General features: G+C 38.8%; 1 protein-coding gene across 7 annotated transcripts in view; it reads left to right on the top strand.

Annotated features, from left to right (window-relative positions):
- The window catches only part of APP (amyloid beta precursor protein), a 239073-nt gene that overhangs the window by 119325 nt on the left and 94729 nt on the right, over nt 1–25019 (top strand). For all 7 annotated transcript variants that reach the window (XM_039858092.1, XM_039858090.1, XM_039858089.1 and 4 more), the window contains exon 6: nt 9665–9867. In XM_039858092.1, coding sequence (XP_039714026.1) covers nt 9665–9867 — 203 coding nt within the window. The remainder of the gene's footprint in view (nt 1–9664; nt 9868–25019) is intronic.

Here is a 25019-nt window from a genome sequence, read left to right as displayed (position 1 = left end):
CGTCTCTCACAATCCCGCTTTATGCATGTTCGCATGTCCATCTCTGTAGGGCTCTGAGGCTGTGGGCAGCAGTTGGAAATTTATTAGCCGTAGTGCCTAATAAAGAATAGGCCTTCAGAGATGGTTTTTCTGAAAGAATAAAACATTGCATATGAGAAAACAAATGATACTTTTTCTTATACCATTTTGGATACCTAATAACATTAAAAAGAAAAATTTATGTTACAAATGTAAATTTAAGCCATAGTCTAATTACAGCAAATAGGTATAGTATTTAGCTCTTACCATGTGCTTGACACATGTTGACTGCTCACAGCATCTCCTGAGGTAGACCATGCTATCTTTAAAAACAAAGAGACTAAGTCATAGCAGAGTAAGTCACTTGCCCACGGTCACATCAGAATAGGTAGCTTCCGAAAATGTGTCTTTACTTTCCATACTGTACCCCCTCTCTAGGACCTAGAGAGCTAGAACATCCAAGTAACTGCAGTATATTAAAGTATTGTTTTCCTTGAGAAAAGGAAAAGAATTCGCAAAAATGGTACCAGTAGTTTGGCCTAAAAAATAATGCATTCCACCTTCATTTCCACCCCCCGCCATATTGTACAAGGAGTTTCCATACTTGATATTTGACTCTACAGATTTCTCAGACATCAGCTACAGATACTTTTTTAAAAAATATTCTTACCAGGGCAAGAAAGTGGGCTTGTTGGAAGAGGGAAAAGTTGGCTCAAATGAAAAATGAACTAAAAGTTTTACCTCTCCAAACGTGCTTTCCCATGTTTGGCGAATCCAAGACTTTTGTGATGGTAACAGGCCATGTCTGCCCTTACCTTGTGTATTGACCTTTACCACACAATTGAAAATACTTCTTCCAAGCCCTCAGAACAGAGAGGCAAGGGAGCCTTGTGACTCATTTTCTCCGAGGGATAAATGGCACTTAGAACCATTTGAAAATGGGGACAGATGTTATCTATGTCATCCTGGGAATGGGGCCCTACCTGAGACAAGGTGGCTGCATTTCTGTAGCGTGCTAGAAGGAGGAACACAGCTTGTGTCATTGTTGCTCCCAGGTAAAACCACTTGCTTTTTCAATAGAGAGATGAGGGGAGCCCACAGAAGCAGGCAGCTTCTCTCCTTTCTAAGGAATGATCCTTCACAAGGTGTCCCCCCAAAAACAGTAAGACTGGTGTCTGTCTGTGGCTTTTCTAGAAGACTTTGTAGCCTTTCCATATACAGACTATCTGTAGCTTTAAATGAGTCCCCATGTGTATAGACACAGTGGGGAAAGATGCTAGGCACACAGCTTTTGCTGAAATGACCCCTTATCAGAGCATCTTCTCTTATAATGTCTTTAAAAATTATAACAGTCCTCCCAGCTCCCCACTCTAGCACACCTTATCTAGCTTTCCTGCTTTCATTTTCTCCATAGCACTTGTCGCTCATGATGTGCTTGTATAACATCTTTGCTTTGCTTTCCTATATTTCTTCTCCCCTCCTCCCAAATAGCCTATAGTGCTATATTCCCAAAGGGGCAGGGAATTTGGTCTGTTTTATTCCCAGCAATAATTTCAGTGTGTGGAACAGACCTTCCGGAACCTAGACACATTCAAATATGTTAAGTGGCTAAAAATCCTGTATTTCTGTCTCTCCACCCAAAATATATACAAATCAACTATACTTAGCAGCAGCCAAATTTTTACATATAAGAATTTGATCATATAAAGTTTTCTGGCATGGCATCTTAGGAAACAAGATTTTGTTTCACATATCAAGATTTTAAGATAACTCCGAAACTTTTTATCACTTGAGGTACTTCTTTTTGATCTTAGTTGATTCATATAGCTGTCAGGGAAAGAACCTGACATTTATAATTTTTTATTATAAATGGCTTTTCTTGCCTCCAAGATAGTCTTTTTAAAAAGCAATTTAGCTTTTTTATTATAATTATATTCCACACATAATATTTCTTAAGTCTTGTCAGAATATCATTTTCCCCTTTTAACAAACTTTTTTTTATTTAAAGTTCAGACAGCAAGTATACTAAGTACTTTGGTCTCTGTCTCTAAAATCTAAGGACATGTTTCTCCAGAGCTCAAATGACAGCATCTCACATGCAAAATTAATAATAATTTTGTCAGTAGCAGATACTGGTCTCATAGTCGGATTTTCCCTCAGCTCCAAATTGACCCTCATGGCTTGTTTTTTCAGACTATCCAGCTCCAGGCTCTGCATCCTACATCGTTAAGGCTGAGGATTCAGAACAGATTTTTTTATAGTATAAGTCTGACATGTCGGAGAAGCTGTGCCAGTTTTCCTATAAACTGCTTCATCCTTTGATTTATCTCCTGTCTGTGGGGACATGAGATAAAATATTTATATTTTTCAATGTTTTTCTTTCTATTGTTGGAATACTCTTCCTTCTATGAATGTGTACTGACAGTAGGTAAAAGAGAAATTATTTTTCAAATATTCTTTCTTGGTGTTCCTGGTTTACACAAAGCTTCGTGATACATCTCTTATCCCTTGGTTTATGCCAGTCCTGTACTTTAGAAATTCACTAAATCAAATAGGACAGGGTTTGTAAGTCCGTATGAAAGGAAGTTGCTTTTATACCTAAGTCTCAGTTTTATGATCTCCCTTACGTTTTCTTTCGTGCCCAGCACCTTTTAGTGAAGACAGTTAGTTTTATTCTTGAAATTGGCAAGAACCTTAGTAGCCCATACACACACGACTATAAAAGTGGATTCTGCAGCGTCGTGTTCATATCATTGTGCCGCGTGGCACTAGGATTCTGAAAATTTAATCTATAACCGTTTTGTTTTGTTTTTACCTTAGAGATGAAGTAATTTTGCATTGTCTTTCTTAAGATCTTTTCTAGGACCCCCTCATAGCTTATTCTTTTATGTTTTCTAATAAAGAAGAAAACCAAACTGTATATAATTGTCATAGAATACATCAATTCCGAATATTCTAGAGGACTATTTCAGGGGTATTTGGTCTTGATGGCATTCATGATAAAATGATAACACATTTTTTTTTTTCTAGCATACTCTCTGTGTCCAGTACTGTGTGTATGGCCTTTGCTGTATGTCTTACATGGTACTCACTGTGGGTCAGCTGCTGCTCTAAGCGCATTACACATATAAACCCATTTGTTCCTCCTCACACCTCTATGAATGAAGGTATCTAAGTTTGCCGTTTCACGGATGAGATTCAGTAGGGCCAGAGAGGTTAAGTAACTTCCTCAAGGTCACAGGGCCAGGATTCGAATCCAGGCAGTCTGGCCCCAGAGTTCACACTTCTGCCACAAGAGCCGCTGCCGCCTCGGACCCTGCATTCTGTTGGCTGTGAAGGAGGCAAGAGGCAGGGCTCATCACTGCTCTTTCTGCTCTGGAATTGAGAACTTGGACATCCTAGAGGTCTTTCACTTCGTTTCATTATCTCTCTTTTGTTTCAGATCAGGACAAAGCATCGTCTCACACTCTTCCTATTCCCACCCCACCCCACCCCCCAGTCGACCCTCTATGCCAGGGGTCAGCAAACTGTCTCTAAAGGGCCAGCGAGTAAACATTTAAGGCTCTGCGGGCTATATGCTGTCTCTGTTAAATCTTTTCTTTTTACAATTTTTTAAAATATAAAACCACCCTTACTTAAGTTACGGGATTTACAAAAATAAGTCAGAGACCATAGCTTGCCACCCCTCGCCCCATGCCATTGCTCATTAGTCCTTCTTTGAGCTCTCTCCTTGTTCTTGTCAGCCGATTCCATTGCCCCCCTCCCACCACAGGGCCTTTGCCCATGTTCTCTCCACTCTGCCTGGTACAGAGCTGTCTGTAGCTCCCAGACTTCATTACCTTTGGGCCTTCTCTAGCTCACATTACAGTCATCGCTTCCTCATGGATGCCTATCGTACACTCAATATCTGGCCAGATCTCATTCTTTTCTTCTGGGCATGAATAATTGTTGTCATGGTAATGATTTTACATTTATATGGGTGATGCCCTCATTATCTCTTTGGCCATTAGCTCCCTGGGGCTGCCCTCCACACCCCCCACCCCCATCCCCCCCTCCTGACCCAGCTCCTACCACGAGGTCCCTAACCAGCCTCCCAGCTTCCATTCTTATCTCCGTGCAGTCCACTCTCCACCCAGCACGCGGAGCTGCCTTTCCAACTTAAATCTGATTCCTTCCCGTGGCGCATAAGTAAACGTGCATGCCCTGCCTGCCTGTCCCCACCACCATAACTTGCACTTGCCCCTCTTGCTCCCTCCTGCATGCACTGGCTTTTTGCTGTGGGTTTTTTCTCGATCATTCTAAGCTTGTCTGGTCCTCATGCCAGGGTTGCTTTTGCTCCTCCTCCTGCCTTCACGCCCCCACCCTGACTTTCAGCATTCCATGTCTTGGTTCCCATGACCCTTTCTCGGTGGCCTTCTCCAACCACCCTATTTGAATTGCTACCCATATATCCCACACACACACACCTGTCTTCTTTTTTATTTGCTCATATCGTGCCTCCCCCACTAAAATGTATGTTCAGAGAGATAAGAGGCTTTGTCATGCTCAGTCATCCACCCTAGCGTCTGGAATTGCACCTGGCACTTGATAAAAGCACAGTAAATATTGTTAATTGAATGACTGGTGTATGGCATAGAGAGACACTTAATAGAATGGTTTGATAGATGGGAGAATTCGTGTGTTACCAGTTTTTTTGCTTATTAGCAATCAGTGCATATCCCTTTCAACTCAAATACTTAACTATCCATTGACTAAAGTAGAAATATCTGAATATCCAATCTCTGCAGTTTAGCCTACCTTCCTGTTAAAACTCAGCGCCTGTGTGGAACTCCGGTGCACAGTCAGGCTTTATGTACCTGTTATTCCTGATTGCGCGTTTGTTCATTATATGGATACCTCTGCCTCATCCTCACACCCACTTTTCATGTCCTATCGGCTCAAACCTCTAGCTCACCAGAATCACTTTTCCCTTTGACTTTCTAAAGCATGTAGTATGCAGTCTGTCTGTTGTTATTCATATAGTAATTAGTGTACATTCTCTTGCCCAGAATAGGCGTTCATTAAATGTGTAAGAATGATGTTACATCTTAATTTCAGATTAAGGTTGTAACCTATAGCTCGCCTTTAATTACCCGAGTCATGCATTTTTCGTGTCTCAATGTTGTCCTTCTCATCCTAAAAAGTAGGAGCCTATAACCCGGGCCTGGGATAGGCTTGCAAACTGTCTGCAAAGAATACTTGGAACCACAGAGAATACACTTCTTTTATATTTTCTCACATTTTTTGGCAACGTTTGCCTTTCTTAATTCAACAGCAATGATTCCAGACACTTTCCTCTGGGACACTCTGTCTTCCCCAGCCATTGTACCCTCCAGGTTACACTGGCAGCTATAGGAATTGGGGCAAAAAGGGAAAGAACTGTTTACCTTTTTAAAAAAAATTTTTTTTTTGCTTTCCTTTCTCTCTCTGTTTCTGACTCCAGGAGACTCTTCCCTTTTCTAGATCAGCACGTAAGTGTCTGAGCATCTTCCTGTCAACACTCGTCCCTCTGGTTCCCCCTGGTTGGTTATTACGATTGGGGAGCTCACAGCTGCTCTGTTTTCACTGTCCCCTCATCACTGCAGTAGTTCAGGTCTCATGATTGTCCAATTCACATAAACCATGGGAATCAAAACTTTCTCTTTGCCATTTCCTCTCCTTTGTCCTACAAAGGGGAAGAGGGGGAAAATTAGTCTGAGCAGAGTTTATGAACGGAGACAGCTTTTTTAGAGAATTCGAATGGTGAATTGTTTTGCATGACTTAAACAAAAAGCAATTAAAACTGCAATGTGAATCAAAAGCTTTCGGTTTCTGAAGGGAGGATCTGAAAAGGCAGCTACAAGTGGAATTCTATCAAGGGCAGGCAGCCTTTATTTAGAAATAATGAGGAGAGTCACCTTTGTGATGTAGTACATATTCTTCACCTCCTAAAGTCTTGAATACTGACGCATAGAATTTTATCATCAGTGATTTATTTCCTGATAGTAACGTCCCTTTGACCCAGTGACCCCCTTATTAAATTCAAGTACTTCTGAGATGGTCAGCATTTTCAGATAACTCCCTCATTCTTTAGAAGTGTTTCTCATGAGTGGAATTTAAAAGCCGCAAAGTTCATCTACTATAGATTGACACATGCTAAAATGTGTGACTGTGATAGGAATATTCCACTGTTTTCACAAGGGGTTATTTTGTTGTGAGTTGTTTGATTGTTTATAAGGAAATTGCATTATGACTCTCAGCCTGGCATGTCCGTAAACTGGCCCCACCTTGCATTTTCTTGCACGTGATTAGCTTTCCAAACCTAGTCACCTTAGACACATCCCAGAACAGAGCTTTCCAGCAATGGAAGCAAAGGAGGAAAAGTAATTTTCTCCTCTTTCTGTCTTTCCTGCTGTTTATGAAAACTGAAATTAGAAATTGTAATGTTGGCGTGTTTGGCATTCTATGGGAAGAGGCGACATCATTAAAACATAACTGTGTGCGACTGTTTTAATAGTGTTCAAATAAATAATCGAATTCGTGGACATCTAAATTTAATTCCAGAAATCAAAGCTATGATAATAAGAACTGGACCTGAGTTCTCTTAGGCCTAGTAATTTAATTCCTCTGCCAGCTGAACTATTCTGTGTCTCTGTTCCTTGTTATTATGCCAGTAAATTGCTCAGGCAGATGTGGTGATGGATGATGGGCATCAACTCTTTCACTGTTGTTCATGGCTAGACGCATACCAGAATGCAGATCGCTTTAAACACAGCTGTTTTTGTAAGCATGTTTTCCAATCGGAGCTGTAAGTGCAATATTCAAGTCATAAGAGAGGAGGTTCAGGGAGCTTCGCGGGGCTACCCAAGGTCATGTTTTCCCCGTCCCACCTGGAACCACAATGCTGTCTTAACCCCAGGTCACGTACTTGGATCCTGTCACTCCATTCATGCTTAAAGACAGCATTCACACTTCATGGTTTAAGAATACTGGTTTGATTTTATTTTTCTCCTGGTTTTATCTGAATTTTCCACTTAATTTAGAGAACTAAATAGCGTTGGTGCCTATGATTTGATTCGCTGCAGAAGAGAGCTCACACAATAAATTGGCTGATGACATGCACTGGGTCATCTTTATTCTGTTTACAAATAGTACGACATTGAGATTCTGTAGAAAAATAAGACAGAAATATACTGGGGCATCTGAGCAACTGTTAAGTTTAGGATTCTTTTGAGATGTTGGCTCAGGTAATAGACTCTTGTGCAAGAATTCAGGCAATTAAGAAATCAGTGACTGACACCCCAATTATCTCTTAAGCGGATAAAGGCTTATACCCTCTGATTATCGATGCCAATGTTTTCTCTTTTTCTTCCTTACCTATTTCTTGTGGAAATCAGATTTCAAACGTATAACAGAACAAGAACAGGTTTCCATGGTGTAGGAAATGTTAAAATAATAGAATAATGTCTTTGGTATTAGCATGTCATTTATTAACACACTAATAGTTAATTATTATCTGTTATTCTGTTTAGTAAGTTTCTCCTTATTTTTTTAGCCACATGCTTCACCTTCTTTTAATGTGTTCATTTATTATCCCTTGCATCATATTTAATCAGAATTAGAAAGGCATTCGCTGGGGGCCATACATATTGTTATAGACCTTTCATATATAAAAGTTCTTTAAATTCTAAGTTAATAAGGAAATTCTACCTCGTGCTATATTCATCTCTTCACATAAAGCTTTTCCTTTTTCACCCTCGGCAAAATTAGTCGTGGCTGTTCTGTCAGACCTTCAGTTTTGGGAAACCTTTCACCATCTTCCTTTCTGTCTCCCTAGATCATGGAAGCCCGTTCTCTTTTCATAATATGTCTGGAATCTGATTTCCTCTACCATGCCCAGATCCCACTAGCGTTCCAGGGCTTCAGGTAGTGTCTGACACAGACTCTCCAGGTCCCTTGCCCTTCTTCATCAATATGCTCTCCTCGTAGGCATGAATCAACATTGGGGTAATAATTCTTTTCTGCTGTCTCTTTTCTGGGGAAATTTAAATGTCAGATAACCACCCTCAATCCTGTTCCTTTGGTGCTTGTCAAATAAGATCCGTGGCAGATCCTCTGATATGTTGAAATCTTCTACTACATCTAGATCTTTTTCCTGTATTGGTTTTGTCATTGGATCAAGTAAGAACCATCTATTTCTCCTATCTGGCCAGACGGTGTGCAGTATACTTTCACCATTTAACTGTCTTATTATTTCTCGTTTTCACTTTTCATTTTTCAAATGCTCTCGACCATGTCTGCTCTGTCAGGAGATTGCCACAAGGATATCTTACTGGGACTTTTAATTTTGTTCCAGACATGCCCATCTTTTGCCATCTCAATTTTCTGATTTATTACTCACCATCATGTATCACTATGTACATATTTAGTACTATAAATACTATTTCTGATCCCCAGCCCACTTATACTGTGACTTGCTGGCCACCCATTACCATTATTCTCAGTAATGCATATTTCAGTTGCTCTCAGAATGTTGTCCCCTGACCACCAGCATCAGCATTATCTGGGAACTCATTAGAAATGCAGATGCTCAGGCCCCATCCCAGACCTACTGAATCAAAGTCTCTGGGCATGTTGCCCAGTGATCTGTGCTTAGTAACCTTTCCAGAAGATTCTGACACTCAGTAAAATTTAAGAACACTGAAATACATGATCTTCTACAACACTTACCCAATTAGTAAGACTAGGAGCATGACTAGTTTTGGTAGGCATTGCTGTCCACCGGGTATTACAGATTTCTTTAAGCCAGCTGCTTCTTCCTCCTCAGTTTCCAGTTTGAGCTCTCAATAGCAATATCTGAACCAATTTCCACCTACTCTCCTTGAGTATTTACTATGCAGATGCTATGTAGTATTTTCATATACATTATGAGACGTCATCCACATAAAACAATAAACTCTGCTTTGGTATCCCCAACCCCCGTGTTTAGTAGACTTTATTTTGTACAGAAGTTTTAGGTTTATAGACAATTTGAGTTCGAAGTACAGAGAGCTCCCCTGTACCCCTCTTTGCCAGCCCCTCCCCCCCATTTTCTCTGTTATTAACATTTTGTACTAGTATGGTACATTTGATCCAGTACTGATGCATTATTATTAACTAAAGTTCCTGGGTTTACATTAGAGTTCTCTCTTTGTGTTCTCTCAGTTTTGACAAATGCATGATGTCGTATGTCCACTGTTAACCGTATTTTACAGAGTAATCTTACTGCCGGAAAAATCCCCTGAGCTTTGCCTCTTCACCTCTCTTTCTCACCCTGAACTCCTACCAAACACTGACCTTTCTGTGGTCTCTATAATTTTGCCTTTTCCATAATGTCACATAGTTGGAATCGTGGTATCCTGCTTTTGCAACTGCATAAACTAAGAAGAGCTATGAGCCAGGGTGAGAAGTTGCAGATCTCCCATGCTGGGATCGCGCTTTGACCTGCTGGCTTCACGCCTCATGCACGTTGTTAGTTCGGCGCCATGTCCCCTTTCAAATTCCCAGAATTCCTTGTCAGCGACTTTTTTTTTCCTTTCCTGACATGTGTTTAAATGACTATCACCATGACTTCTCTTTCCTGCTCCAGTGAAGACAAAGTCGTAGAAGTCACAGAGGAGGAGGAAGTGGCTGATGTGGAGGAGGAAGAAGTGGAGGATGGTGAGGATGATGAGGATGGTGAGGAGGCAGACGAAGAGGCTGAGGAACCCTACGAAGAGGCCACAGAGAGAACCACCAGCATCGCCACCACCACCACCACCACCACGGAGTCTGTGGAAGAGGTGGTTCGAGGTAACCCTCTGTTTACTGGGGTTTTCTTTCGTAGGGAAAAGGAAAACATCATAGCAGAACTTGAGATTTCTATCCAGTCTGCTACCGCTGCCTCCTCAACCAAACAATACAACAACAAAATGTGCTTTTGTTGAACTCTTTTTGGTTAACAAGCAGTCCAATAATTTATTTCAAATCTTATGGGAAGTCCTGCTTATACCGTCTGTTCTGTCCCTTGTGCATGCTGCTCAGCAAACCCCAACTAGTTCTGCAGAACGCCACCTGACCAGGTGTCATCTCCTTTGACAAAGGCTGATTTAGTCAGGTGATCTTCTTGGTACTCCCCTGCAAGTGGGCATGTGTTACACGCTATTATCTGTTGCCTCTTTCGCCAGCTAGGCTGTGAGCTTTTTGAAGGCAAGGACTGGATTTTACTTAGTGTCCTGCAGAGTGCCTGCCTTACAGAAAGTTCCGTTAAATCTTAGTTGAGCAAATAGTTGCAATTAGAATTCATTAAAGAAGAAGAAGGATATTTGCTGAGTATCGCATTATTTTTTGTTGTGAAATTTAACTTTGGTCGATTTGCATTGTCTTTATTTATTGGGGGAAGCGACAGTGCCTTCTCTTCGAGAGGTAGATATAGTGTCAATACCTTAAACTTTTCCTTTTCCGTTTAATTAACGCTCCTGCTGGGAATGTTGTGAGCTGAATGAACTAAAAAATTTCCCTTTTGTCTCAGTGAAATAAAAGCAAGCATTGATATTACAGTGAACAAGCAAATGTCATGGTAGCAACTAGTGAATTCTTGGGTTGACTTTCTTAAAGGATATTTATATGTTTTACAGGTAGCAAAAGGTAGTCCTAGAATTAGATGGAATGAATATGGAGGCAGTTCTTGAGTTTCAGTGTATTGCAAATACCTTTAAAGTCTACCCACTAATGTTACAGCAGTGTAAGTCTCTCACTTTTTATTAAAGTAAAATTATTTTAGCTCTGTTGTTAAATTGGAGCATAAAATGGGATAGTGTCCCTGCCTCAAGGAGATTCCTAATGATCACTGTAGTATCTTCTCTTCATTGCATTTTTATAACTTTATTGAGGTACAGTTTACATATAAAATTCACTCATTTTAAGTGTATCAGTATGTAATTCAGCGGCTTTAATAAATTTACCAAATTATGTGACTATCACCATAATCTAATCTTAGAACATTTCATCACCCCAGTAAATTCTCTCACACCCATTCACAGTTAATCCTTGTTCTCATTAGGAGCCCTGAGCCAAAACCATCTTCTTTATATCTTTACAGATTTGCCTCTTCTAGACATTTAATATAAGTGGGATCATACATGGTCTTTTGGTGTCTCTCTCCTTTAACTAAACTTAGTGTTTCTGAGGTTCTGCATTTCTTTAACTTGTAGTTTTTAAAACTGAGATTATTCAGAGTTGAATGCTCAGAGTTAGTTTAAAATTCATTTTAAGTATCAAATATTCTTTAAAAAAAGAAAGCTACAGTACAAGATGGATGTTTATCATTCCCTACTTAATGACAACTTCTTATTCGATTTAGCACATAAGTGCTTGTGTAAGTAGATATACATTTAAGTAATGTACACTTTGAGCCACTGTTTTTAAATAGCTGTGGAATCATTTCCCAGGGTATTTTCATATGCTCGGAAAGACCATCTGTGGCAGATCTGGCCAAATGAGCTTGTTAGCTTCTATTTTCCTAGCAGGGAAAGAAAATTTTCAGGGCTTTTCCTTTTGAAACCTAAAAGGCATGTGGCCACAAAATACAGCAGCGAGTCATCTGCAGTGAGATTGAAGTTCTCTTGATCTTCATCAGATAGCTATTTACATAATAATTAACGTTCATGTATTCAGCGTTAGCTTTGGAGCCCCTGTTTAGTTTAAGCCATTTGCTAAGCTCAATGGAGTATATGATGAGAACACACAGGATAGCTGAGCCTCGTGGATGTTAAAAATCTATTAGGAAATATACGTCAAAGAAATACAATCGTCTGTATTGTAAAAAGTATGGGCCCAGAGCCTACCTCAGAGGAAGAGATTGATGCTAGAAGGGTCTGTGGAAGAGATGGCATTTGCAGTAGAACTGGAAGTGCTGGTGGCAGGTCTTCTGATGGGTTTTGTTATAAGGTACTTCAGGGTTGGTGGGAATAGCAACACCAGTACAGTGCCGTCAGAAGGTACTGGGCGTGCTTGGGAGGCTGTCAGTCCAATATAAACAAAGCAGACATCTTATGTAGTAGAGTTACAGGAAATTAGGTTGGGACTAATTAGGTTGTGGAGACCGTCAAGCCAGGCTGACAAGTATGGACATAAACTGAGGGTGATCAGTTCAGGACCTACTATGTGTTGAGATTTTTTTAGTTGAAGCAAGGAAGAGATTTTGCTTTGATGTTACCGCTGTTTAAGGGGGCCGAGTGAACAGGAAGGAACATAACTCATATAATTTCAATGTTAGGATGCCATTGCTAACCTTAAGCCCATATTCCACACCAAGACAGAATTCTCTTGCGATAATCAGAGAATTATGTTATGTTCTGAGTTAACGATTCTTTTTGCTTCAGTTTTTCTGTAATGTAGCATTTTTAGATATTAAGATAGAAATTGCGGGGCCTATATGTTATAGTACTTTCTGTAGAAAGACAAAGGCAATTAAAAGAGAATTTAGTTATCATAAAAATCTCCAGGCTAGAGACTCAAAAAAAAATCGCCTTAAAAGATACCAAGTTAATAATGCGGATTGCAAGAAGAGAATGAAAGCGACCTTCTAAAAGCAAATATCTGGTCATATAGAGGTACCAACTGTTAATATCAGACATAGAAGAACCTTTACTGGGAATTCATCCACTCCCATCTAAGACTCCTGAAATGGACAAAAGCTGTAATCGAGGCAGATATTTCTGGGAAAGGAGGCCTAAGAGGAGAAATAGTTTATGGTGTCCGTGTCATGGTGTCCATATTGTGTCCATGTCAGAGAGTGTTCTGTATTCCCAGCTCGTTCTAATAAAGTCGATGTTTTCGATGGCAGCATTAAAGTACCAGCTACATAGAGCCTTTTCCCTCCACAAAGCCCTTTTTCCATCCTTCTTTGGTGTAGAAGGTGAGTTATGGATCTTCCTGATGAAGAGCAAAAGCAATGCCACAGGTGATTGTTAACTTTGTAAAGCTCTAAGTACAAGTAGCTTGCTCCTGTGCTGAAAATAAAAATCAGAAGTGACTAGCAAAGAAGAGATATTGGAAAGAGACTTAAAATCTAGTTTTCGATGTTAATGTTTCAGTGCCCGAGAGAAAACGTGATTTGCAGCTGTACTTAATAAGAAAGTTGTTTCTTCATTACTATATTGCTACTAATACAAGTCTTTAATGTGCTTTATTAAAACAAAAATACTTTTCTACAATTTAAAAGAAGTAGGCAGAAGGAAGAAAAATATGGGACGTTTCAGCATAGCCATAAAATTTCCAGCCATTTTGTGTTAGAATCGATGATGCCACGGAGGAAGCTGTCAGTTCTGTGTTTTTGATTCTGGTGGGGAAAGGTGGTGTTTGGAAGTGAGCACACTGCAGCAGCATCCACCCGGCTCTAAGAGTTACTGTTTTGGGTTGTTAAGAAAAACTTGGATATCGATGTAAGGGAATATACTAATACCAATTTGAATAAAACCACATTTAGACACTTGCTCCTAATTTTTTGTGTTTTTAGCAGTGATTGCACTGCATAAACCCAAGATGTCAGGGTGATTTCTAACCCACCCATGAATTCTAAACTCTAATTAAACACGAGCGTTGTACTAAAGGATGTACGCTTTGATTTATTCTAGCCAGATTTGTCCATCCAGAGTAACTCTGTTGTTTCCCTTATGTTCGTTTGTTTGGCAAATGCACATTATGCCCCCAGCTGATCGCTAGGCACTTTGCTGCTGTGGAATATGTAATGGGGAGTTGACTGTTCCTGGGTTGTGGCTGATTGGGCTGGAATTTGCGTTTTCAGAATCACCACTGCCTTTGCTCTTTCGGGAAGTGGTTCTGTCTTTTAAGCTTTGTAACTGTGCCGTGTGGTAGAAATTTTACTTCTCCATTTAAATCCAAGGCAACTAAGCCCAAGAGAAATTTTCTCATGGCTACAAAGCTGGTAAGTGGTGAGGATTTGAATCCGCAACATTTTGACTAATGTCAAAATTTTCCTTTCCTTTTGTTTGTACACAGTATTTCAGTTTAATCTGTACTACCTTATAAATGTGTATGCTTTTGTTACAGACATATATTCATCTTATTGTTATTACACACTGAGCATTTAGTAAATTTTAGCATTCTGATTTAAATAATCATCATCAGGGGTCAGCAGACCCCATTTGTTTACATATAATCTGTGGCTGCTTTCAGGCTACAGGGACAGAGTGGAGTAGTTGCAGAAGCCGCCATATGGCCTGCAAAGCTGAGAATATTTACTATCTGGGCCTTTATAGAAAACCTCTGCTACTGATCATTAGAAAAAACTAGGAAGTGCTTTGTATTTCGGATACTACCATGCCGAGTTTGTTTCATTAAAATAGTTTTATTATGGTTAGAGACAGACTAATATAGGCAGTATTTATGAAAGAATTTTTAATAATTGTATGACCTTGGTCCAGATAATTAACCTTGGTAAGTCTGTCTGTTTCGTATGTATAGTGTAGATGCTGATATGATGTTGCATGTTTATTGTACAAATTACTTTAAATGGTCCGTGTCAGGTACTTACCGTAATGCTTGACCCGTGGTGCTTTAGTTCATTTTACAAGAATAGGCTACCCAGAATTAGCTCCTAGCTCTACAGCCTCCTAACTCTATAGATTCGTACCAATCCGATAACCTTTAAGTCCCATCGCTTCCTTCTGTAAAATGGGGCTAAATAATACCTACCTCGTTTTAATCATCTTGTGAGGATTAAATGAAATAATCCATTGGAAAACACTTATGTTACTGGTAGACAATAAGTGCTCAGTTAACAAGGTGCTATGGTTGTAGTGGTTTTAGGGCATCATTCTGATCCTCCAGAGAACTAATTCTTACTACTAATGAGGCATGCTAAAGGTAAGCCAGCAGCTGGGCATCTTAATTATAAAAAGCATAAGCGTGACATATCTATACCTATTGGTATAAAAGAGGTGATGTTTACAGACATATTAAGAATGAAAAACAGCTCATAATCTGTTTCTGGGTCAAAATACTTTTGTGAATATATATTGTATATTAAAATACCTGTAGTTAAATTTTGTATCTGGCTGAAAGTTGAACCAAGATAGTATGAAACCACGGCATTTCAAGGTAGTGTTTCATTTCTTACGGGTATTTTGAACCTCTTGGTAGTTCATCAGTTTAATGGACAGAGATACTGTTATAGGTGACTTTTTAAGCATCTCCTATGATGATGAAGTTTGAAAGTTTGATCTAAATGTTCCTTGCCTTGGGCTAGGACTAAGCTTCACAGATAAAATGGTTGTTCTTCTCCCTCTGGTAACCATTAATCTGGGAGAAGCACCATGTGATTTACTGCTGTACATTCCACCAAGCATCCATCAGGCACTCCTGGGGGCTTACCTGCCATTGCACTAGTCGCTGGAGGCACAGGGATATGAACAAGGTGGCTCGCTCAGGTTGCTTCTAGCCATCCCTGCATAGTCACTCCTGGGGAGAAACAAGTCTCTGTGATCTGGCTGGGAAGGAACTTTGGTGGCATGGCAAATAGAAAGTGCTCAGCCTAGAGACAGAAGCTTCAACTAAGGCATTGCCGAGAAGTTGACATTTGAGTGACTTTAACGGAAAATAGGGATTTGCCAGTTAATGGGGCACCAAATGGAATGACTCCAAGAAATATCATAAATCATTGATCTCAAGGGTAGAGAGGAAAAAAGCTTAGCCTAATTCTCGCATCTCTGATGTTACCTGTCTGTAATGGATGTGACCCTTACAAGGTACCCTATAATTGCTAATAGAATTCTTGCTTATCATTCTTATTTAACTTTTCACAAAGTTTGGGGGAAGCTGTGAACTTGACTTGCCGCCAACATGAAAATGTACCCACATACTTGTATCGGAGGCCTTAGAGCAGCACGCTGCCTCAAAATGCACTCAAAAACTCCATGGAGAGCTCGGAAACAGGGCAAAGGGATGATGGCTCCTTTCGAGAGGAAGCCTTTACCTCTGTGTTGTGACCAAGGGCGAGTACCTCTGTGTTGGACCAGAATGTAGCATCCTTTCTAATGATGTCAAGAGAACTAGTGTCAGCACCAGGCATAGATGTGACAGGTGACAACCTGTTAACTTGTGCCCCATGGCACGGCAGCCATTAAATTTTGAGCTGTTTGATGTACTCTTGATAGAGGCAGAGTGAAGCATGGCGCTGACAAGCTTCTTTCTATTTAGTTTCACAGTCCCAGTTTAAGAAAGCCCACTCAGATAGTTAGGGTATTTAAAATTTGAGAGTGAGGAACAGAGCCATATAACAAACTGTGTGCATACATTTATAATTTTCTTTTTAGTAACAAATTTATTGAGATGTAATTTGCATATCGTAAATTAGATCGGTAAACATTGCATATCGGCAATGTTTAGTTACTTCTCATCTTCAAATTCTACCCTGTTTCATTGTGTCAAGATGCTTTAATTTAATGTTCGAATAGTGGAAATAAAATGCTAAAGGCATTTTAATACAGTTATGCCCGAATTTCTTAAAAATAGAAAAACATGTTCAATCCAATTCAATTAAAAGCCAGAAACTGGATTTTTTAAAAAAAAAAATCTTAGTCTTTCTCCTGTTTCCCTCTAACTCAGTTGCTATTCAAAAAACATAAAAGTGCCTTAGATACAACAATGGTATATGCATCTACACAATGCAGAGTTGGCAATTAAGAAAAATAAGTCAAACCTAGTATGAGAAATCTAGCAAATGAGAGAGCGTTTGTTGAAACACGCGAGTCTTTTTCATAGGCACATCTTTTTACTAATCCATGTCTGACTGAGTAGGGGTTCAGATTTCCTTGAGCAAGGACAGAGTTGTGGATTTTAATGGAAATCTTTAGTTTCCCTGTAGAAAAATATGTTCTGGAGTTTTTAATCACCAAGACCATACATAAATTTAAGAAAAATAGAGAGATAACCCCACCCTCATAGTTACAGCCTGCTTTCTCTTAGCCTCAAACTATTTTGCCCTCCGAAAAATCCATCTTTGGTTGCCATGTCTGACCCTTTGATTTTGTCAGTGGAAGAGGGGGAACACAAGAGGAGACCGAATGTCGTAGCAAATTGATATTGAAAAAAACCCTTCATCCTTCTTTACTGCAGCCCACATTTTAAAACATTAAGAGACCCTTAAAGTGGTAAAAGGAGTTTAAAACAATTGTTAAAAGTGCACTATATTTAGTTTATAATGGTAGGACTATTCAGGGGTTTATGAAGGTGAGGTTATCTCTCTCTCTTAAGTTTATATATGTTCTTGGCGAATATAATTTTTGAGACAGAATATGAAAGTAAGAAAAGAATGTGGTTATAAATTTCATGTTGCTTACATGTGGCTTTAGGTTCCTGATGTTTCATGATAGGAACAGAGAAAGACTCGTTGGCCAAGTCACGTGACTATATCTGTTCTGGAATTTAGAAGCATTTGTTGCCCAGGATCTCTGAGGTGCTTGCGATGGCTGCATAGTAGCCTCAGTCTCATGAGCGGGTGAAATTACTAAAATGCAACATGAAGCCTTCTGATGTGTGCTTGGCCGGTGGCAGGGCTTCTCAGCGTCAGCGTTATTAATGTTTTGGGCCAGACAGGTCTTTGTTGTGGGGACTGTCCTGTTCTTTGTAGGCTGCTTAGCAGGATCCCTGGCCTCTACCCACTAGATGCCCGTAGCACCACCCTCCCCCAGTTTTGAAAACCAAAAATGTGTCTAGTCATCTCTAGCTGTCCCCTGGAAGTGGATAGGGGGCAGATCTCTCTCGCTGCAAACCTCTGGGCTGTGTATCGAAATCCACAGTGATGTGCAGCTTTGAATATAAGAGCAGAGAAAATACCCCTCCAATACTGTGTCTCGTCTTAATGTCAGCTCTAACCCCTAACTCAGTGCTTTGCACATGGTAGGTGGCCAATGAACAATGTTATTTGAGAATAAGTAAAATAAACAAGACATATGCTTAAAATGAAGTTGATACTCAGTATGGCAAAACCAGATATTTAATACGATGTGTAATGTTGTCTCATCGCTTATATTTTAGAGACAGATCAGCTTACAGTGTTTATTTTTTTTAAATATTGCATATGTGTATTTGTCATGTAGGCAGGGAGGGGTGGAGGAAAACTGTTTTTCTAGTTTTGTTTTTCAGTCTTCCCAAAGAGATTTACTCTCCCCTGGTGCACTGTTACAAAATAGCAGATGGTGGTTAGCATTCATGTAGCAGTCAGGGCTACTGCTGTTCTCAGCTGGAAGCTGCCCATCTTTGCTGCTGGATACTGAGGTAGGAAACCAGTTAAAATGGCGAGGTGGACACACTCAGTCTCTCCCAGGAAAGGACATGGAAGAACAGGACCATCCCTAACCCCTGACTCTCATATCTAGAAGCATCCTTTTTTTGCAATAACAGCAATGCCATGTAATTCTTCCTTTACAGAGAAGTGGTATACAGGAGATAAATTCCAAGCCTAGTGATCTTTCTTTGAGTATCTGTCAGCTTTCTTGGTTATTTTTCCCAGTAAAACAAATGCTTTGATAGTTCCAATGTTCTGGCATGTTATAAGAACAGTATTACTTAAATTCAGATTTCTGAGAAGTCATAGACTTAAATATGAGTAAGAAAATTATTATATTGGTATTGAATTTAAGGCAGAAGTATTAAAGCTGTTTTAATGTTGCTTAAGACAGAACTTCGGGGCAAAGTTATATATATATATATATATATATATATATATATATATATATAGTCTTACAATTCTGCCACCATATGTTATATTCCTCACCTCCCAAATATATGTGCACTTCTTTTAATAAGCAAGTTTTTCCTAATTCTTTCCCTCTGGTCCTTTTAGAAAGATTGAATCTTACAAATTTAATTTTGACATTCCAGCTGCACAAAAAAGATGGTTGATCGTGGTGCTTCTCAAACACCGATGTCCATGCACGTCACCCGAGGCGGGTGTTAGACACAGATCCTGAGCCAGTAGGTCTGGAGTGGGTCCTGCGTCCCAGGTCATGGTGGTGCTGCTGGTCCTTGGACTGCAGTTTCAGGAGCAATCTCTCGTAGCGTTTCATGACCTCCATTCTGTGCCAATTTAGGAGGTCGAGGCAGGGAGTAAGAAACCGAAAGGGAAAATCATCCTTTTCAATGTCGTTATTGTTCTTAAGTTATTATCAGATGTCACCAAGTGTGAAAGAATCCTGATATGACTTCCCAGCGAGCAATTTTATAAAAATTCAATTGTCAAGACACAAAGCAAATTAGAAAACTCTTAGAATTTCCCTATTTAATTGTTACTAGTTTCATGTGTGCTCTATTTCTTCTCATCCATGTGGTATAGCTAGCTGATACTTGCTAGCCTGTAAAAACTGATTATTAAAGTACTGAGGAATTTTGTGAGCCACAGCCATCAGGAGCTTGAAATACCAATGGTGGAAGTATTGACATCACGGAAATCGGCCAACACTATAAATCGGGATGCTTAGGGTTGTTTTTGTTTGTTTGATTTTCTGTAGACAACCAGTTTCCCGGCATACCCTGCCTCACTTCCTCTTATTTCTAGCAAAGGACATGACATCTTGACTTGTCCAGAGTTTGGAGCTTCTTGTCATATTGTGTTTTGCTTCAGACTAGCCACACAGCTTAGAGAAAAACAAGTTTATTCCCATATAACAGGAAACAAAGGTAAGAAAAGTCATAGGGGTGCCCTTTTGTGGAGGCTTGCCAACACAGGAATGCTGATTAGTGTAAATTCTTTAGCAGGACATCTCCTTCATGTGGCGTTTTATGAGTAATCTCCTATCGTGGAGGGATGTGAGAATCGGGTCAGGTATAATTGGAATGACAGATGTATTGGATAGCCTTAGAGAATCAACACAATTCAGTAAAAGACAAGTCAACTGCAGATATCTTCTAGAGACTTCCGTGACAAATTAGCACCCGTCATTTCGTACTGAGTCAGTGATTTCATTACCAGCGCAGCTGTTCCCATCATTTGTTTATTTATTTCAACCGGTATTTGAGGCTTACATGAGATTTGACATAAGACTTTAGTTGAAGCTTGCTTGCCTAATATTACGTGCCTCAGTTTAGTAAAATATGATTAGTAAGTAATAAATATCCGATCATTTATTGCCCTGATCAGAGTAATTTTCTATTGGACATGTGTTTCAGTAATTACTTGGCTCATATTTGTAAGCACATTATAAATTTTCTTTTTCAGTAAAAGAACATGTATATGGTTGTGAAAAATATATTCTTTAAAAATAGCTAGTTTTCTAGCATGTTGACTTTTTAAATTTTTCATCCATAGGAATAAAACACAATTTTTCTACTTATTCTTTAATGGAATAGAAAATCGGTTCTAATAGCTTGGGCTCATGAAGTGTCACCCAATAGTAATATTTAGAATTGTAGCAATAACTTAACCAGGCTGAAAACTAAAAGTTGATATAAATGGCATTGAAGTCATTTATTTTCATTTTTAATGATTAAATGATTAGGCAGATACATCAACATTTATTTGAAATATTAAAGATAAGCATGCTTAGTAGATTTTAATAGGTCTGTCATTGTTTTCATTTTATTTTATTGTTAATATTAAATAGCTGATATCTTATGAGGTCAAATTATATTTGCCTTCTATCATTTGCCCTTTCTACTTTAAAATTGCAAAATATATAACTTTTAATTCAAGGAAAGTAGATACATTTGTACCATGTATGAACTTTAATTGTGCATATATTCTTGCAGCATATGAAGAAATTATACTATATAATTTTTTTTACAAGATTGGAATATACAGTTCCTAGCTCTACTTTATAATTTTATTTATTCATTCATTCATTTATTTATTTATTTATTTATTTATTTATTATTTGGGGCGGGGCGAGGCAACCGTTAGTTGACCTCATAGATTGCAAAGACCTTGTCAGCTTACAATCCCTTATTTTTTTATTTTTTACGCCTACAGCACCTGGTGTTCCTTGGTGGTCTCCCATCTAAGTAGTAACCAGGCCTGACCCTGTTTAGCTTCCAAGATCAGACGGATCAGGCTTGTTCAGGGTGGCATGGCCATAGATTTCCTAGCTCTATAAATAACTCTAGTTATTTAGTTATTTATTTATTGATTTGTTAGTTTTATTATTCAAGCGGTTACATTTTCAAATTTTGTAAATTTAATACACTCTTTTATTTTACATGCATTCCTATAATATGCAAATAATAGAAATTCATTTATTAAAAATGAAATAATAAAAAGCTTTACTTTATTCTAATATTATTCTTCAGTTAGTGCTTTATTTAAAGCTAATTATTTGCTAATCTGTTAACTTCACTTTTTTAAGAAGGCATTATAATTATTGAACGTTTGAAAGTGAGGAGTTTTCTCCTCCTTTTAACAGCCATCTTTATGCTGAATTTTTTAAAAGGTGTAAAATTAGCATTCTAACTTTGGTTGTGCATTAAAAAAAAAAAATTGCTCCAATTTCAAATCCATTCAGAGTTAATTTTTTGTGGTTAAGCATTATTTTTTTGAACAGCGAATTACATAATCATTTGTGTAATGCAGAGGAGCTCTAGCTCTGCTTCTATCTTATGTTTGTAGAATATTGATTTTTAGAAAATGGAGTTTAGTGTCGAAACCAGCGCAAACCTCAGCAAGGTCTACCTCACAATTTCCCATTGCTAGAAAAGAATTTAAAGGAAAGTTTCTTAGACTGAGACTTATAGCCCTTTGATGGAATTACTCTGAAATGATAAGAGATTCAAGGAAAGAGACATGATTAGCATTCTGCGGCGAATTGAACTACCAGCATTCCTCACAAGTATAAAAAATGCACACGGCCTTTATTTCAGCACATAAAACTTTCATACTGCTTTGTGGACAGGAGCATTTAAGTTTATTAAGTCGTCTTTGTTTTGAAGGGTGAGTAGAGATGTTATAAAAGAAGAGATAAGCCTTTCCTGCCAGCAGAATTCAGCTAAATGGCTGTTAGGAAACTGTCTGTGATCTTAAAAGTTTAAGAATTAAACATGAATAAATAAAACTTTTGTTCCTTCGATGTCCGTTTAAGTCTGCGCCTATTTTTCTAGCTAACTTTAAACATTCTCTTTCAGAAAGATTCCAGCTTCTATTATTCGGGGAAAATTTTTTCCTACATTATTATCTGTAACATTTACTTTGAATAGATATAAAGGTGAATTGGAATTCAAAAAATAAATTTAGCAGATGATTTCAAAATGTGTTTTTCTTTATTTTAAATGAAAAGAGAATGAAGATGAGAAAAGGAAAATGCAGTTTTAATTTTCAGATGAACTGTTTCAGGTTACAGTAATAAAAGGTCTAATTTTACATGCTCTACATTTAGTGGATGATAATTGTAAATAATTTTCCACTGAGTGGTTATAATAATCAATATGAAACACATTTTTCACACTGAATTTTTTGAGTGATTGCTATAGAATAGGAAGGAACAAATTTTTCCATTCAAAAAGAAATAATGTAAACATAAGTATTTAAAGGCTCTTGAGATTTCTTTTTCTCTGAATTTAATCATGCAGCTTATAAATGATATATTTCAGGATTCAGTGCTTTAACACTCTTCTACTTTCTTAGAATCTTGATTGGCAATGGTAATTTCCCATTGCTAGAAAGGAATTTAAAGGAAAGTTTCTCAGACTGAGACTTATAGCCCTTTGATGGAATTACTCTGAAATGATAAGAGATTCGAGGAAAGAGACATGATTAGCATTCTATGGTGAATCGTACGACCAGCATTCCTCTTGTGTTTTTTTAATGTGGGGTGTTTTTTGTTGGGTTTTTTTTTTTTTTTTTTCATTTTGGAAGATACTTATAGCTTCATATGCAGTGAAAGAATCAGTACCAAGATATCCTGGATAGTCTTCATCCAGTATTCCCTACTGTGGTGCAACATCACAACTGTGAAGCTGACGCTGATCACTTAACCCTTCCTCAACCTGAGCTGTTCTTTTCTTCAAAGAGTTATCTTCAGACTCTGAAATATTTTGGAGGCCTTCTCCTTTATACTTAATAACATCTGTATAAAAACTTTAACATAATACTTCCCCAGTACTACCCCATGCCCACCCTTCAGCCTCTCCCAGACTTAGCAATGGTTCTCTTTTTAACTACACATAATTTTTCTGAAATGGTGAAAGGCTAGAGAAACATTCAGAGAGATCAAACACACATGCCCTGCGGTTGAGTAGGAATATAGTTATGAGTGAGAGATGAAGTGTGATCCATTACACTCAGTCCTGTCTGGAATCAGCGTTACTCCTCGAGGAAGGTGATGTTCTAGTTAGAATCAGAAGGAAAGTGATGGGAAATGCCGGGTTAATGGTTGACCAGTGATGCTGATAATCGGAAGGATTGTAACGAGATCCCCATTCTTGCTTGAGCGAGCTCACTCTGGCATGGGGCAGCTGGGTGCCTTCTTTCGGGGCAGCAGATCAGAACCAGATGGATGTGGTGGATATCTTCGAGAGGTTCCAAAGTGACAGAGACACAGTCTCACCCCTGTTCTTCTAGGCTCACAAATGTCTACTCCCCAATACGTTATATATTTGACATTAGATTATCATACTCTTATCATACCAGCTGTGACCATATGATGTTACTATTTTATATGTGAAACACCATGAGATTGGTCACTAATCTCCACCATGTCCACACACACCAAATTATGAAACTATTTGGGGCCATTCTGAGTCAGTTTAGCAGACCCGATAATATCAGGAGAGCCAACAAAACGTCCCCAAATGGAGATTACATCACTCTTTTCTTTGCCTTTTTAGATTGACGGATTAAGATTCTTATCGGAGACTCCAACAAGAATTGTAGGCACCTCATGTAGTTCTTTCTTTTTGCTTAATTGACATGTAAATGATTTTGAATCTTGAATGCTTTTCTTGTTGATTGGAGCTCTACAAATTAACAGTAACAAAGAGTTTCAGAGCCATTTAGAATGATACAGAAGAAAATAAAATGAATATAATTTAGAAAATGAGTGTGCCATTATGTTTCATTCTTGATGTGGGAAAACGTCAATATATTGTAATGTCATTTAAGTTCTGGACTGGGAAGTTTTGCCTCTTATCAGAAGAAATTGTGACTGGGTTACATAAGGGCAGAATACCTATTATGGATTATATCCTTTGATAATCATTCCTCCGTCCCATTACTTAACTTGCACCCATCTGAAATTCTACGACTTTCACTTAGTACATAGAAGATATTAAAGGCATGTTTCCTGTCCCTGCAGAGCTGTGATGTATACTGTGAGGCCTGTGGCAGGCGGACAAATGTCAGAAGACACACATTTGGTGTGCTAAGAGGTCTAAAACATGAGAATCAGCTTGAATTGTTGAGGCCCAGTGAGTTGTGTTGCCCATGCTCCTATGACTTAGGGTCATTCATTCTGTGCCTCTGTTGATAGCAGTGGTCACTAGTCACTCCAGTGCCAACTATAGCCATAGTGTAGGCTCAGAAGACACCGTTGCCTTGTAGTCTCGTTGGAATTAGTACAGCCTGAAGAAGAGATGAATGAAAAGTGTTGTCATGTCTTAGAAACAAGAAATAGCACGTTACATGAACATGTCTGATTGGTGAGGGAGATGGAGAGAAGGAGCGAAAAGCCAACCTGTAGGTGTTTATTACTACTGAAGATAAGTTCTGGGAGTAGAGACAGCTGATGGCTGTAGTTGGCAGATACCCTGCATCTGGGGCTTGGTTTTTAGTTCTGCAGCCCACAAGATGCTTTGTCAGTAACTCAGAGGTGATCAGACCCCTGAAAACTAACTTACCCTATATAAGTGAGAATGCTAGTCCTTTCACTTAGGAGGATAAATCGTTTGCCTAGCAGATGGGATACTTATATCAACATGTTGGCAGATTTTCATCATACTGGAGAATTCTTTGCAGAAAG

Source organism: Pteropus medius, unplaced genomic scaffold (assembly GCF_902729225.1).
Source record: "Pteropus medius unplaced genomic scaffold, Ma_sr-lr_union100, whole genome shotgun sequence".
Taxonomy (NCBI): domain Eukaryota; kingdom Metazoa; phylum Chordata; class Mammalia; order Chiroptera; family Pteropodidae; genus Pteropus; species Pteropus medius.
This window is presented reverse-complemented; position numbering and strand designations above follow the sequence as displayed.